Here is a 16,384-nt window from a genome sequence, read left to right as displayed (position 1 = left end):
AATTTGAACCCCAGCCCTCTAGTTTTTCATTTTTCAACAATAGTACTTTGGTGGTTTTACATTTGCAATTCAGTCTTTATACAGTAGTTTTCATTGTAAGTGGTGGAGTCTGACTTTCTTGCGTGGGAGATTTTCTACCAATTCTCAAGGGATTCATGTAATTCAGTATTCCTGATATTTGTCTCCTCACTCCTATAGTTGTATCAGATTGTGTGAAGTCACTGCTAATGGGCACTAAAATGTCCTACAAGCAGCAAAACACAAAATGGCTTCTATTGTGAAGGGGTTAAAAGGGAATCCATTGTCTTTGTCACTGGTACTGATACTGTTCATCAAAACTGAGCCTACAAAATAAAACGTGGGTATTTTGGGCTTTTTTGGACGGCAGATAACTGTTAAATGTTGCAGAGAGTATTAGAACAAGAAGGACCAGCTGGTGTGAGCTGTTAACAACTTGTTTTACTGTTCTCTGCTGCTGTTTGGAAAAGGCCAAAGACATAAAAGAAAATGCCAATGATTGACTTCTTTATCAAGAGGACACAAGTTAATTTGGCTCCACCAGTTGCTCTTCTGTTGTATCTCTGATAGTGACACTAGAGACCATTCATAAACCACTGAATCTAACGTATTATCACTTTGATATCTGGTTCAGAGGTTGGACAAAAAAACCTTTAGTTTTCTTGATATACTGTATAACAAAGGCTTTATACCCATAGGTCACAATCTTTAGTATAGAATGGTTATAATATCAACAGATCTTTGTGCTGCATTCATTCACAAAAACTTAGAAAAAAGCTGTTCAAGTGTGGCTACTTATAAATTACACAGGTGATCAAAAGTATTGGGGGTGGGTGGGTTTGATCCGCTGCCCTGAGTTGACTTTTCCAGGCTACAAATAAAGTGTCATTTCTCACCGCAACTGCAGCTTTTGTTATTCACAGTGACTCAGCTGTATTCCTTTTCCTTGTGCTGTTTTATTATTCTCTGCCAGCTCGGGCTCTGCATCTGTTTGGGCACCGACGATACAGTAAAACCTCCTTTTCCTTCCTCTGTCACTTTGCGGTATTTTATAGTCTGTGCTCTTTTATTGATCCCTTTCTCGTCTGGAACAACGGGATGGATTGAATCTGAACCCATTTGATACTCCAAAAGGTTGAATCAATCTGGAAGATGAACACACACGTTGAGGCAGCTCACTGTAGCAGCTCGCTGCACCGCTGATATGAGTCTGATATGGTCTGAATCACGGGGTGGAGCTTTGTGCGTACTGCACACTGTGCTTTGGGTTTTAATCAGCGTCTTGTTTTGTCAGGGAGAAGCCTCACTTCCTCTCTCTGCCGTTGACTTGGCTGACTGCTCAAACTGTGGCTGACTCTTGGCTCGCTGAGAAACGTTCAGTCAAAGCTTAATCTGTGAAAAGTCTCGCTAGTTGGGACTGGAATTCAGTGTGGGTTTCACTTTGTCCCCTCGGCTTTGACAATGCCAAGAGTAACCAACAACACCCTGATGGATGTGAGCAAGTGAAATCTTGAAAAGCCTCGGAAGCGCAGCCTGGTGGCAGATTCATAATGTCGCCGGCAGATCAAACGAAACACCACTCTGAAGTCTTTTAGAACTTCTCCTCATCAAATTCAGGTCATATCCTTCAGCTGGTATCCTCCCTTTCACCGCTATTTCTTGACCAACTTCTTCTTTTCTTTAACTTCAACCATCTCACAGAGGAATGTATTTTCTTCTTTCAGCCACTTGTAAGACATTTTGACATGTGCTACAGTAACGTCATTGTTTTCGCCGTCTTTCTGTCCTGGTCCAGGCTTGTCTGCAAATCTCTGCCGGGTCACTGGTGGGGTGCTGGGGATCCACTGGAGCAGCGTCATCAGCCTGGGTTGGTACCCGCTGGCGGACGGGAGAGGCGGGGCCACATGTTGGGAGTCCTGCTGCTTGGAGCCGAGCTGCAACGCTGTGTGGAGCCTCGGCGGGCGCTGCGTGCTCCTCAGCTGCTCCCACAAAAGGGGCTGCGCCATCTCGTCCCTGCCTCAGCCTCACCAGGAGTCCCTGGGACTCCTTCAGCTGCTCTCCAAGGTATGGTTGCCTCTGGGGGAACAAGTTATAACAGAAAAGACAGTCCATGCCAAGAAAACTGTACATTGATTTATGAAATTGCCCTTATTATCATTTTTGTATGGCGTTCCTTTGGGCACAGACACTTATTAAAGTAATGCAGACAGAAGAAAATTAAAACTACAGTCCAAAAAAGGCAATCTCCATCTCCCTCTCTCTTAGTTAACACTAATGGTGCTTGTGTCAACACGTACCTTATTAAGCAGATCCAGTGTGGCCCAGATTCAGTTCAATTTCCCTAAACAGTTACCTTCATCAGGTCACAGTGGGTCACTGTTCACTAATATGTCATCAGCAAACTATCCCAGTGAGTTCTGTGCAGTGAAGTACACAGATTTTCAATTTGGGAAGAAATAGAGAAGTGAAGTTAGTATTGCAGGAGAGAAAAAGCAGGATCGGTGCCTCTAATCTTTTTCTAAAAAGCTTTTGTTGTCTGTAACTTCACTTTCAGGGTCCCGTCAGAGAGAGGCGCAGAAAGGCTCGTCATGCACTGCACAGAGGAAGCCACAGAAAGCCCTCAGGACAGCTTACCAGCACGGTAACTTGACAGGATATTAGCTGTTATTTGAATGTGTGTGTTGATCTTGACATTGTCTAGCAGATGCTTTTGGTTTTCTTAGATTTACAGACTAATGAATCACTAGTTATATACAGCGGGCAGTTTCTTCCCATTTCCATTGTTCTGTCTCGGAAATGTTCCATCATCGGCTCCTTGAAGTTTCCCCCCCCAAAGTCTCCTATAGATCTACACCTCGCCACCCTGAGTTTATAACATCGTCCAAAGCCGCAGTTATTTTAATTGTGTCTGCAGGAAAGCTCTAAATTGGAAGCGCCTCGCCCAAGTCCGACTGTTCCCGGCGCCATCACACTTCTCCAAGAGAACCTCAGCCAGTTTACCAACGGGAGTTCAGCCACCGCTCCCGCGTCACCAAAGCAGAACTCGACGGTCGACGGCACCGTTGATTCTGCTGCGTCTTCCAATAGCAGTGATGTCAGCACACCCACCGCGGCTGCAAACACCGTCACCACGACTCCAACACAAGCTGGTAAGAGAGGACTCATCTTCATCAGTTGGTGTCACATGCCCTGATAGCGATCACCTATTTCCAGCTCCTTCAGTAATACGTCTTGTCTTCATGTATTAATTATGAACTCATAAATAATGAAATCCCACTTATACTTGTGTCGTGTCGGAGGGTGATTTCACACGACTTCCTTTCTTCTTTAAGCTCGTCTCACACACTCAAAATGCATAAAAGCATCCTGGACTGTTCCTGCTTTGTTTCAGCTTCAGCCCTGGAGTTTTACAGAATGCGATGGTGTACTTTGCCTGCACATTTTATGGCAGGCTGCTCAGATGTTATTTTTCCTGCAGATGAAAGCAATATGCGCTGTGGGTGTGAAGCCGAATGAGTGCCAGCAGTAGGAATGTGCTGAGGCTGGCTGGGCTTCTACAAACAGGAATAACTCGTATGATCAGTATTTCCTCCCCGCAGGGCAATATCTATGGATTAACTGGAAAAATGGCAAAAACACAATGACAGTGCATGCCATTATAAATGAAATCTGTGCATCTCTTTTACCGAAGAATAGATCTGCTGCGGCAAATTAAAAACATGCTGAGCTGATTTGAGTGAAAACAGAGGTGGTTTGAAGGTCAGCTGTAGTTGATGCGGCACTCAAAAAGAGCAATTTGATTTAAAGGGAAGCCGAGTTAAAGCAAGAGAATCAGTTTATTATTCCTGGCAAGTACCGCTAAGCCTTGGAGAATTGTTATATACTATATTATATATTATAATATCTGCTGTAGCTCTGGGGGAGCTTTGTAAACTCTGAAGAAATAACCCTGATAACGTCTCCAGGGTTATTTTTTAATTTTTTTTATTTCTCATTTCTCCTTGGAAACCAGAGCTTTTTCAGTGAAAAGCCTGCATTATAAACTGGGTCAGTGGAGTGATTGACGGAGGTGTTCACCAGGAAGGGAGGGCGTACCAAACAGAAGCTTCGGGAATTATAAGATTCAGCTATTTTAAACCTTCATCCATACGAGAGAATAAACAGCATGATTTGTTGACAGCTGCTGAGGTCAGTGGTGCTGCACAAATACAGACCAACGAGGAGCTTTTCAGTTCATGTGGCGGACTGTATGCCTGTGTTTTTTTTTTTTTTTTATCAAATTCAAATCCTATATTGTTTTCCAATATGTTTTTTCACTGATTTTGGTCTCCGTCAACACTGAGGCAAATATCTGGTATCTTAAGCTACTAAATGTTTCACTGTTTTTACCAGCTAATTAATCAGCTCCTTCATCTGTACACAGTTTGGCGCTCAGTGGCTCTTTAGAGCTTTTTTACGAAAAAAAAAAAAAAAAGAAAGAAAGAACTGAATGCTTCAGCTGGTTCATGTCTACCATGCAAATAATCACTCCATCCATTGTTGATGTGAAATTATTGATTGCAGCAGTTCTAATACGTTCAGAGTGAAGTGCATCGCAACCGATTGTGAATCCACTCGGTCCACTCTCTAACGCGGTAGTGTGTTGTATTCATAGAAATTTGTGTAGATTTGGAAATTGAGAGTAATTCTAGGAAAACAAAATCGCTTCTGGTCCACCTGTTCATCACATTTTTATGTTTTTAAACAAAAATCTATATATTATGGAATATTCAAATACAAGGAAGACATTTGTGTAGTTTTTGAAAATATTTTCATTTGGTCCTCCATTTGTTTTTAATCTCTTCATTTTTTAATTTTTTTTTGTCAAGTCTGTTTGATTTGTTTTATCTGATGTTGTGCTCAACTTCTACCTTAGACGCCACGGTGTATTATGTCTTTATCTCTTGTTGAACATTCTACCATCTAACTGATTCCTGTCTTTGATTGCCTGACTGTACTTTTGGTGTCCTCTCTGTCTCGTCCCGTGTTGTTTTCCATGACAGTGAGAGAGCTGGTGGTGTCAGCGGGAGAGAATGTGGAGGTAACGCTGCCCCGCAACGAGGTCGAACTCAACGCCTTTGTGGTCCCACCAGGTAAAACCATAGAAATATTTAATGAATTACCTAGAAACTAACTGGAAACCTTTTAAATCACATCACTGCAGCAGATTTCAAACACCTAAGGACTTATTTATGTGTAGCAGGGATGCATTACACGTGGAGGCTGACTTGTTAGTGCCGTTTCTGCCTGCTTGACAGTTGTATTCCTGAGTCAGCATATTGTACGTCATCCTGATCATCCTGATTTCAAATCCACCATGGAAAAAGATTATACAGTTTTGAAGGGTAGCTCACATCTTGGTTTTATTAATCCCTTGATCCCTCCTTGACGTGCTCTGATGATGGGAACTTTTTTCATCTGGAAATTGTTCTTATCTGACATGTTTTAATTAAATGCATGGGCAGTTATCAATGTGCTTATTTATTTTACGTTTTCTACTTCTCCCCAGGGACAAACTACGTGTTTGACTGGCGTCTGATAACTCATCCCAAAGATTACAGCGGGGAGATGGAGGGGCAGCACAGCAAGACACTTAAACTCAGCAAGGTACACCACATTTTTCATATTCATGCTCTGCTAAAAATAACACTATGCAGATGCAGCTCTGTTGGATCTATAAACAGAAGGTTGCAGATTGTCTGAAAAGAATCACTTCCTCTTCTCATCTTGCTTGATTTGCTCATTCTGTCTCTGCTCCCTCAGCTGACTGTGGGCCTGTACGACTTTGAGGTGAAGGTGGACGGGAAGGGAGCCCACGGAGAAGGTTACGTCAATGTCACTGTCAAACCAGGTGAGCACGGAAATTCAGCACAACATAAAATCTGGTTTATATTCAGTTGGTTGCAGGTGTGACTGTTTTTGGGTCAGTTCTGAAAACACGGTTTACTGCTGACAAAGTACATACTTTACATGGTATATTATTGCTGACAATATAATTTAAACACTTTTTTGGTTTTTAATACAATGACCTGAAGAAAATACTCATTTGCAAAACTCAAATGTTTAGTTTTGATCCCTTAATGGCTGCTGATTCAACTCAAACTTATTAAATGTCTTGTAGTTTATTTTCTTATTTAGGAAATAGTTATGGCTGATCGTCCTGTTTCCTCATGCAGTTTTTCAGTGATTGAATCATGTTGTCACAATTTTATTTTTGCTAAATCACATGATTTTTGTCACATTTGCTGCCCCACCAATTCATGTAGCAACTACTGTAAACCACCAAAAAAGAAAAAGTCTCTTAAAACTACACAAATGGCTCATACAAAGATGCTGTGCGTCCATCAGTCGCAAAATTATGTAATATGGTGAAAGTGTGTGTGGAAAAGGACATTTACATGGTGGGATATTTTTGTATTATTAATTTATACAGCCTCAAAAATTATCACATTTTTGTTGTTACAGCTATGTGTAATACGATTTTCATACTGATGCTGCATTTTTATTACTGTTTCTTCTTATAAAATACCATAAAATCTAATCCAAGCTATTAAGAACCCAAACTTTGTGCTTTCAAATAACTGCAGGACTATTTTAACGTAACATGTTTCTGTTGTTATATATGAAGTCATCTTAATCCTGCTTTCTTTCATGGAAATGTTCAACTTGATGATGAGCATTCATATGGTGTGGCTCCGCTGCTGTAGGAGGTCTTCATGTATTTGTTGGTGTGGTCTTTCCTGTCCATTCAAATAAAACGTAATTACCAGGAGTCAGCCCAGATTTCTACTTTGTGTTAACTAAATAAACTCAGATCTTATTGCTGGAAGATGAGCCGCCTTTCATCCCACACACAGTTGCGTTAGTGACTTTTGTCATAGGACGCGTCCTCACTGCCTCAATCACAAACAGCCGGTGCACAGCTCAGTAAGCGAGTTAATTCCTTATTTTCCACCTGACAGAGCCGCGGGTAAACAAGCCTCCCGTTGCCGTAGTTTCCCCAAAGTTCCAGGAGATCTCCTTGCCAACCAGCTCTACGGTGATAGACGGCAGCCGTGAGTCTCCCACATGGCACACGAACATGTTTCACTACCGGTTTAAGAGAGAGGGACACCCAAAAATGTCCTGCCCTCCCTCCCACCTTCTTCTTTTCAGAGAGCACCGATGATGACAAGGTGGTGGTGTGGCACTGGGAGGAGGTTAAAGGTCCCCTGAGGGATGAGAAGGTTTCTGCTGACACCCCCGTCCTCACCCTCACCAGCCTGGTGCCTGGGAACTACACATTCAGGTACACATGGAGCTCGCTTATCTCATAGAAATGGAGGACATTATTTTCACTCGAGAAAACCCACATCTGTTCTGCTGAGGTGCTGGTTTGCAGATAAGGTTTAAATTGTCAATACATACAGAATTCTTCTGAAAGTGGAGAAAATCCTAGCCAACAAGGAAAACTATTATCACCATTTTTGGATGCTGGGTCTCTTCGTATGCCGACCAAGATAAGAACATGACAACAAAATACTGTGAAAACCAAATAAATGATTTACGACTACTTACCTTGGAAGTACAAAGGTTTCCATGTTTTGCTCTCCTGTTTTGTGTATTTGACCCATAAAATGTGTCTGTGTTTATCAGTCTGACAGTAACGGACTCGGATGGGGCCAAAAACTCGACACAGGCCACCCTCTCTGTCAACAAAGCCAAGGACTACCGCCCTGTGGCCAACGCCGGCCCCAACCAGGTCCGAAGTGTTTCCATAGTCATGGCTCTGGTCTTTACCACAGTGTTTGTAATCAATCCAGTTGTTGAAGACAAACCAGTGTACTTCTGGTTACCAATAACTGTCCTTTGACTTCCTCCAGGTCATTCAGTTACCGCGCAACTCCATCACTCTGTACGGCAACCAAAGCACCGACGACCATGACCCCCTGTCCTACGAGTGGTCCCTCAGCCCAGAGAGCAAAGACAAAGTGGTGGAGATGCAGGCGAGAGACGCGACACATCGCCGAGTTCTCATGTTTCAGCTAATGGATACGAGCATGGAGGCTAACGGCGGCGTATTTTCTTTTTGTGCTTTTTAGGGTGTGCGGACTCCAATCCTGCAGCTGTCAGCGATGCAGGAGGGAGACTACACCTTCCAGCTGACTGTGACCGACTCAGCCGGACAGCAGGACACCGCCCAGGTCACCGTCATCGTGCAGCCAGGTATGTAAAACAGCTGCAGAGTGGAGACAAAAAAAAAAAACAGAGCCACCTCAGCACTACTGAAAGCTGTTTTCAGTGACATGTTGGGAGAAAGATTTGATTAACCAGCTGTTTAATGACAGATATTTCTTCCGACTTCCTTACAGCTTTCACACATTAGCTCTGGGTTTTTAAGTGTGTTTGCTCAGTTGTGTGCTCTTGTGCGCCATCTATGTTTATATAAACATACACATAAAGTCTGAAGATAGAATGTAATTTAACTCTATGACATCCTGTCCTTTTTTAAAAATGTGCATAGCAGGACGTCGGCAATCCAACTGCTCGCCGGAATTTCTTTCAGTCAAACCGTGAAGAGGAGTTGTGTGTGGGTAAACGTGTATATTCAAGCTGATAAGCACTTTGTAGACTGCAAACACGCACACGGGCAAGATGTAGCTGCCGTGTTTGAGCAGGACTTGTAACGTGAACACACGTCCACCCGCAAGGTCGCACCATGTCGACCATGAGAGCGACGACATCTGAGAGTGTTGTTAGTCCGAGGCTGTACTTGCAGGTATTTCAGAGCAGAACTGCTGTTCTTTGATAAAACACGGTGACCTTTATATAACGTGTCAGATCGTATGCAGTAGAAATCATCACAAAGGTACTGGAAGACTCTGGTCCTTTTTATATCAAAGTGAAAGTGTAGGACGTTATTACATTTTTTTATATTTAAAAAGATTAAAATGAAACTTATTTGGGATAAAAGGTGGAAAAATGACCAAAAATACAGAATGTCATAGTTTAAATGCCTTTTAATGTTGCCTTGTTGATTTCATTTTGATGACAGTTGTAGGGATGATGCTCTTCAGTAGGTTGCAATAGTTTTGACAACCATTTCCCCACTTACTAGTACTGTATGTCGTCTGTAAGCTGTACAATGGAGATGCATGTTTAGTTTCCTTATCGTTGAACTTTCTGTACCTTCATCCTTCAGAAAACAATAAACCACCATCAGCAGATGCAGGACCGGAGAAAGAGCTGACGCTGCCTGTTGACCAAACCACACTGGACGGCAGTAAGAGCAGCGATGACCAGAAGATTGCCACCTACCACTGGAAGAAGACCAGGTCAGTGTGTGCGTTCAGGTTTAGGCTCCTAGTTTATGCAATAACTTGAACATAACCAGTTGAAAGTTGATTACAGTTGAGCATGAATGGAAACTCAAACATACTTCATACTAGTCAGTCATTAAGGTTGCTACGCTCTCCTAAATTCGCCCTCTCCCTCTCCCTGTTTCTGACCGTCTGTTCCTCCACCAGTGGTCCTGATGGTGTGAAGATTGAAAATGCAGACAGCGCTGTTGCCACGGTGACGGGTCTCGAGGTCGGCTCGTACGAATTCACCCTGACAGTAACTGATGATAGGAAGCTGGAGAGCAGCGACACTGTCACGGTCATCGTCAGGGAAGGTTCGTGTGTGTGTGTGTGTGTGTGTGCGTGTGTGTGTGAGTGTGAGAGTTATTCCTTTCTGTAGCAAAATATCTGTTAATATTATCCATGTTGTAGTGAAATATATGGGTTGGTAGTTAAAGAAGCATTTTAAATACACTTTTAACGTGTTTTCAGTGTTTAAGTCGTTCTTGTGTCATGATTTTGGTTCAAGAAAACATGTACAGAAATACCGTATATTTCAATGTACACTTTGATATTTACTTTTACAGATATGAACACACTCCATAAACTCCAACCTTAAGATTAGTTGACAATCCGCTCTACCATTTGAGGCACAGCCGCCCCTTTAAATGCTTTTAAATAATATTATTTCAACACATACCATGCACACAAAAACAAAGTGAAATCTCTTACAACTAGCAGAGTGTATAAAACAAATTCAACACATAGCCAGTTCCCATGTTAAGACCACATTTCCCTTGAACTTGTGTACTAAATATAGGGGATATTTTCCCTCATGTACAAACCTCCTTAATTAGTATCAATGAAACAAGTGCAAGTGGCTTTTCCTGAATCCACCTTGGTGCGCGCAGTATGACATGACGACAGTGTTTTCCTGATAAGCTTTTGAAGTCGGTGTCTTCCACAATGTTTTTCCTCCAGAAAAGGACCAGTCGCCAGTGGCTCATGTTGTGTCGAGTCCGCCCATCGCTCTGCCCGCCAGGACGGCTACTCTGGACGGATCCCACTCCACCGATGACAAAGGAGGAGTCAGCTACCTGTGGACCAGAGAAGACAACAGTCCTGCTGCTGGGGTGAGACGGGCGGCAAACCAAATATTACTAACCATCCTAAAATATACCTTCTGATGATTTTATCAGACATCCACAGTATCAGAAAATGACCGCATTGATAAACTTGTTTGTTATTTTCTTCGACTAGGATGTGCTGAACAACTCTGACCACCAGGCAGTGCTGTTTCTGGGAAACCTGGTGGAGGGGAAGTACAGCTTCACCCTGACTGTGACTGACAGTAAAGGGCAGACCAGCACTGACCATGGCACAGTCGAAGTCAGACCAGGTAAACAAACAAACAAACAAACAAACAAAAATGCTGTTTACACTGTTGCAGAATTACAACTCCATCTTTTTAGTTGTTTATTGTTTTTTATTTGAGGCATAAAATGTGTTATGAAAAGCAGTGGGAACCGTTAAAAGGCTTGAAAATAAGGATGCATTAGAGCGGGACGTGTTGAAACGCAGCTTTACATTTAACAGCGTAGGTTATTTATTTTTTTCCTTTTAAACAAGTCTGTGGCGCACAAATGTTTTCCACACAGCAAGAGACACAACAAGCAGCAGAAGGTTGAGCAGGTCAGCGCAGCATACGGTGCACAGACAAACACTCGGCCAGAAACTAATCCGTCGCTCGGCGCTCTGGCGTCTTTCCCAGGATTTTGCCGTGTCAGATGGATCCTGCCTGGTTTATTGTTCATGTCACGTTCTCCCTCTCGTCGTTACTCTATCTGTTCTCACTGGTCCCCCCCTCTCCCTCTGTGTTTCCATCTCTCTGTTAGACGTGTGGGAACGCGACCTTGTGGAGCTGGTGCTGGAGGTCTCGGTGTCACAGGTCTCCCACCGCCAGCGCGACATGCTGCTGCGACAGGTGGGGGTTTTACTGGGCGTGCTCGACAGCGACATCACTGTGCGAGAGATCAGTGCATTTAATGAGCACAGGTGAGTTGAATTTCCTCTTTTTAGTGTTATGTCTGCCCTTCAAAATGATGTCTGAATGTTTTCCTTGAATTCACAGTCTTTTAATCACATCACTGTGAACCTGATATTTAAAAAAAAAAAAAAAAAAGTTGTGATGATGGTTTGTTTTGATAGATGGACATATCAGTCATTTTTTTCGCCCTCTTCCTCACTCCTCAGTACTCGTTTGGTCTTCCTGGTGTCAGGCGGTCCGGGGCGCCCCCCTCTGCCGGGCCGCAGCGTTGCACTCAGCCTGCGCAACAAACTGCGCAAACAGAAGAATGACTTTCTCATCTACAAAGCCCGACGAGTGGATACAGTCAGTGAGTACCGACAAAGATCGTTGATAAGGGACACACACACCACAAAAGGAAGAGAGGATATCAAAGCTGTCATTTCATATGTTAGATTACCAAAGTAATATTTATTCTACAGTCACATTTAAGATATATATTACATTCTTCTGGATTGTTATTCTTTGGTTTGGGCCAGAAGCTGCAGGCAGGTCGTGGGAGCAGAGCTGCTTTGACTCTGTTATTATCTGACCATTATCTTAAGTAACAGTGATTCAAAGGTCAAATGTTCTCTGATTTTTTTTTTTTTTTAATTTTTTTTTTGAGCTGCTTCTGCAAGTTGTCTTTTTCTCCTTGACTTCTTTTTTCTTGCCACAAGAGTGAAAGTCTTTTCTTTAATATACGTATTACATCTTCTTGCTCCTTATTACCTGCCACCAATAAACGTGCTCTCCTTCCTCAGTCTGCCAGCTGAACTGCTCGAGTCACGGCGAGTGCGACTCGTTCACGCGACGCTGCGTCTGTCACCCTTTCTGGATGGAGAATTTCATCAGAGCTCAGCTGGGAGACGCAGAGAGCAACTGTGGTGAGATGGGAGGAATCTCAATAACAGAGTTTTTGATTTTGCTGCTGACTTTAAGTAAAGGAACATATGTGACACTTATTCCGTGTCATAGCAACATACTGTTGTGTCTAACAAATATGATGTTTTCAGAGTGGAGCGTACTCTACGTGACCATAGCATCCTTTATGATCGTGGTTGCTACGGCAACACTCGTCTGGGGGATGGTGTGCTGCTGCAACAGGTGAGTTCTTGAAGACTTGAAATTTCAAATTATAAAATATTTAGATTGATATTAAATGGCGTTGGGAACAGAAGTATACTAACAATTTTCATTTCACTTGACCTCTATAACTGATTTTATTTGATTTATGTTATTTTTTGTTTTTTTCCCCCTGGAAGGCGAAAGAGCAAAGTGCGCAGAAGCAAAAGCCGATATAAAATACTGGAAGCTGACGAGCAAGATAGTCTGGAGCTTCAGCCGCCAAGAGCTGGTGAGACAGAATCTCTCACAAGACCACTACCACCACTTATAGTTAAACCTTCACCGGCCCGAACACAGGCCGAGCAATAACTGTTACGAGACCTTTTTGAAGATTGTTTTGAGAGTTGTTTCTAGATTTGAAAATTTGTGCAACAATGCATTTTTTTCCTAATCTGTAACTACTGTCATGTAAATATGTAGATCCTGTGTTTGTGTTTTGTCCATTAAACCTATTTTGATCTCCTGTTTAAATTGAGAATTATATTAAATGTTTTTCGTCCAGCTTTGACAAAGTTCATTTTGACATCTTACACCTTCTTTCTCCTCTTCTTCTTCCTCCTCCTCCTCTCTCCAGCCCGTCTGAAGCCGGTACCCCGCTCCCACCTCCTCCGCCCTCATGCACTCGGACTCTGACCTGGACAGTGACGACGGGCAGGGCGGGGTCCCGTGGACGGAGCAGGAGCGCGGACACCTCCTGCGGCCCCAGAACGGCTCCCTGAGGAACGGCCAGGGGCCGGCGAGGGCCAAGAAGCAGAGAGAAGAGCTGCTATAGCGAGAGAGGAGGGGGGAGCTCGCAGCTGCCGTCACACAGCCCTCCTCCAGCTGTCGCACCCCTCCGTGCCTCGCTCTTCCTCCTTCTCTTTGGTTGTTTCTGCGACACAAAAACCTCGTACCTCTCATCCATAAAGACGGACTGTGTGATACCTGGAAGTTGGAAGAGGGAGAGAGGGGGAAAAAAAAAAAAAAAAATATGCTGGAAACATGTTGTCCCACTGTCACAGATAACACACCACTATACTGAAGTTTCCCTGCTCCCACTGAGCCAACACGGAGGGGAAAAGAAACTGCCCCAACACTGAGAACCAGGGGTGAGCACTGTGTTTCGAATGGTATGAAAATATAACGTAGACCCCTATAATTTACGCAGAGACATAAAGAATGTACTGGTGGCTCACAATGGTCGGAGACTGTGAGGGGAAGTAACCCGAGTGACACTTGACTGTCTTCAAAAAAAAAAAACTGCTTCAATGACACGAAAACCAGCCGCTGGACACGCTCACACCTTGCCTCTCGTAGACACGCATGTCCAAACACGTCGTACTCGCACTGTTTCAGGTCGAGCTGACGCTACCAAACACTGCCATTTTTAAACCAATGGTCAACTCTGCTCTGATGATTTTATTAGTGACTCATCTGAAGGGAAAAAAAAAAAAAAAAGTACGCAACCAAAACAGAGCTACCAACAGCAATGGACCCACCTCCAAAAACTAAAACAAAAAAATGTGCATGATGAGCGACGGATGCAGTTCTGGTACGATTCGATACCGGAACGATCGACTGCATGTTGGTGTGTGTGTCGGGTGTATGTGTGGATTTTTCTGGCTGCGATGCCCAAAAATGTTTCTCTTCACAGCAGTTTGTATGCTTGTATGTCGGTTTATTAACCCTCGGAAAAGTCACAATGCTGCCAGCCGTGGCGGAGTTTAAGAGAAGGGAAAAAAACACGCCATGCTTTTATTCTGAAGGTTTCTCTGTGGATTAGGTCACGGAGTTTGGTCTCAACGGGGGAAGATAATGCGGAGAAAGTTCACAACAGATGGGATGGACGGGACGCTGCTTCCTCCCTCACCTCAATATTCATGAATATATGACTGCTCGCACCATGAAGACCACTTAGTTTTGATTTTTTTTTTTTTTTTTTTTTTTTTTTTTAACCAAACAAACCTTTTGGCTGTGATTTAGACGTCGATGCACTTTCATTTCCTGTCCACTGTCTCTATTTGTCCGTGTCGTCGGTTGAAAAGTTCATCTGTGATGGTTAAAGATTAGGGATAGTTCAGCCATAAAAAAAAAAAACGGGACTTTGCTGCATTCAGCGTGTATGATTTTATTTTATTGACTTCACAATCAAAGAGAAACAGTCAGTGCGGATGCAGCTCGTGTCCAGAAGCACCTTCGGCGCTGTAACTCTTAACACACGGTGTGTAGACTTACATGAATTGGATGGTGTACGTTTTTTTTTTTTTTTTTTTTTTTATTTTTGAGATAGTTTTCTAGTTTCTGTGCAATTACAGCAACCAGTTGGGATCGGTTTGGCTCGATTTAGGAAACATCATTGTTTCCCTTTAGATAAACATTCAGTTTGTTAGAGGATAGATTCACAACTTTTCTTCGTATGTCTGTCTTAAAATGATAGCACGAATCCATATGAACTTTGAATCTGCGTTTCCCGTCTGTAATCGTTCTTCCTGTTCATAAGGGCCATTGAAAGATCTCTCTCGATGTGATTTTATGTTTAGTTATGGGAGTCGAAATCGACCATAAAGTCCTTGTGAGATGGTTAAATCGATGTATATCTTCCAAAGTTATGCTCTTTTTAGTTTAAAATGTCCTCTTTGTGTTTCCTTGTTGAGCTGACATCAACAGAAGAAATGATTAAAAAGGATGTAACTTTGGGAGATATTTTAATATTGAATACCGGCTAGATGTTTGCATGTAAAGAGGGTTTATTTTGTCCCTCCCCCATCGCTTCCACTAAAATTACATCGAGCAGGGATCTTTTAATAAATTAGAAAAATTGTGAACTCCACCTTTTTAAACTTGTGGATTTCAAACAAAGTTAAACATTTTAATGGGAATTACTAAACTTCCTTTAGGGATCTGAACGAGCTGCGTGTCCCGAAAAAACAAATGATTTCCTCCCCACAAAGGGAACCAGAGGCGGAGGGTTAATCTGGAGGATGTTTACCTCTCCTGCAGGCAGATTACCAGAAATGTACCACGAACAGGACCCAGCAGGGCGGCTTTATGTCTTCTTCTGTGTGTCCGTTAGACGTGTCCCTGTCCTCGTTTGGGCTGAACTGACAAAACTTTAACCAAATGGCTCTTCCCTGTAACGACTCGCAAGTGAAATCGCTTTGCATGCAGACTGTGAAACCTCGCTGTGAGTTTATTTTTTCTTTGGTTGTAGAACGTTATGAGGGCAAAACATGGGTTCAGTTCAACCTCTGCTTTCTGTGAAATAAGCAATTGTTTAAAAAAAAACAACAACATCTATTTCCTACTGGTGAGGCATGTCGTGCTGATGTCAGCGCTGCTGCACAAGATTGTTTTAACGCGTCATTCAGACTTGCTGAATTTATCCGGCCGTCCTTTTGCCATCCTGCAAACTAAAATCAAGCGCACCCAAGTGCCAACTGTTTGAAATCCTACGAAATAATTTAATGTTCTTCTCGTGTTTTTTTTTTTTTTTGCACATGGACATTATTTTGTGCGGGATAACAGTCAAAATGTGGATTCACTTTTGTTTCTCGTATCTCAAAATTCAGCATTTATTCTGTTACATTTGCGTGGGATTTATGAAGTTAAGGGAATTGACCTCGACTCCAAGGAGTCCACTGTGAAGGCAGAACGAAAATGTGGAGCAACTGTTAAACAAAGGGGGGTTCATTTTCTTTTTTTTTTTTTAATGTATTTGTAATTTTGTTTTAAATGGGATTTAAGTGAAGGATTACCCCTCCTTTCTTTCTGTGACCAGACCTGATGCAACTGGATAATCTGTAAATTTAAATAAAATGTTTTGGTTTGTTCTTGA

At 42.7% G+C, this 16,384-nt stretch overlaps 1 protein-coding gene across 1 annotated transcript in view; it reads left to right on the top strand.

The window, feature by feature from the left end:
- kiaa0319l (KIAA0319-like ortholog) overlaps positions 1 to 16,384 on the top strand; it is a 23,618-nt gene extending 7,234 nt beyond the window's left edge. Inside the window, 22 exon segments of the mRNA XM_069177072.1 lie at positions 1,814 to 2,082; positions 2,573 to 2,659; positions 2,933 to 3,167; positions 5,061 to 5,150; positions 5,567 to 5,664; positions 5,821 to 5,908; positions 7,020 to 7,112; positions 7,213 to 7,345; positions 7,693 to 7,798; positions 7,920 to 8,042; positions 8,139 to 8,262; positions 9,239 to 9,371; positions 9,564 to 9,712; positions 10,359 to 10,510; positions 10,638 to 10,776; positions 11,273 to 11,432; positions 11,631 to 11,773; positions 12,207 to 12,329; positions 12,459 to 12,549; positions 12,708 to 12,799; positions 13,145 to 13,158; positions 13,160 to 16,384. Of these exon segments, the coding sequence (XP_069033173.1) occupies positions 1,814 to 2,082; positions 2,573 to 2,659; positions 2,933 to 3,167; positions 5,061 to 5,150; positions 5,567 to 5,664; positions 5,821 to 5,908; positions 7,020 to 7,112; positions 7,213 to 7,345; positions 7,693 to 7,798; positions 7,920 to 8,042; positions 8,139 to 8,262; positions 9,239 to 9,371; positions 9,564 to 9,712; positions 10,359 to 10,510; positions 10,638 to 10,776; positions 11,273 to 11,432; positions 11,631 to 11,773; positions 12,207 to 12,329; positions 12,459 to 12,549; positions 12,708 to 12,799; positions 13,145 to 13,158; positions 13,160 to 13,342 (2,825 nt within the window). The 3' untranslated portion in view covers positions 13,343 to 16,384.

This window comes from Embiotoca jacksoni, unplaced genomic scaffold (genome assembly GCF_022577435.1).
Source record: "Embiotoca jacksoni isolate LCO1_2020_lvr unplaced genomic scaffold, fEmbJac1.0.p SCAF_7, whole genome shotgun sequence".
NCBI lineage: Eukaryota > Metazoa > Chordata > Actinopteri > Embiotocidae > Embiotoca > Embiotoca jacksoni.
The sequence above is the reverse complement of the archived record's forward strand: the minus strand, read 5'-3'. Positions and strand labels throughout refer to the sequence as shown.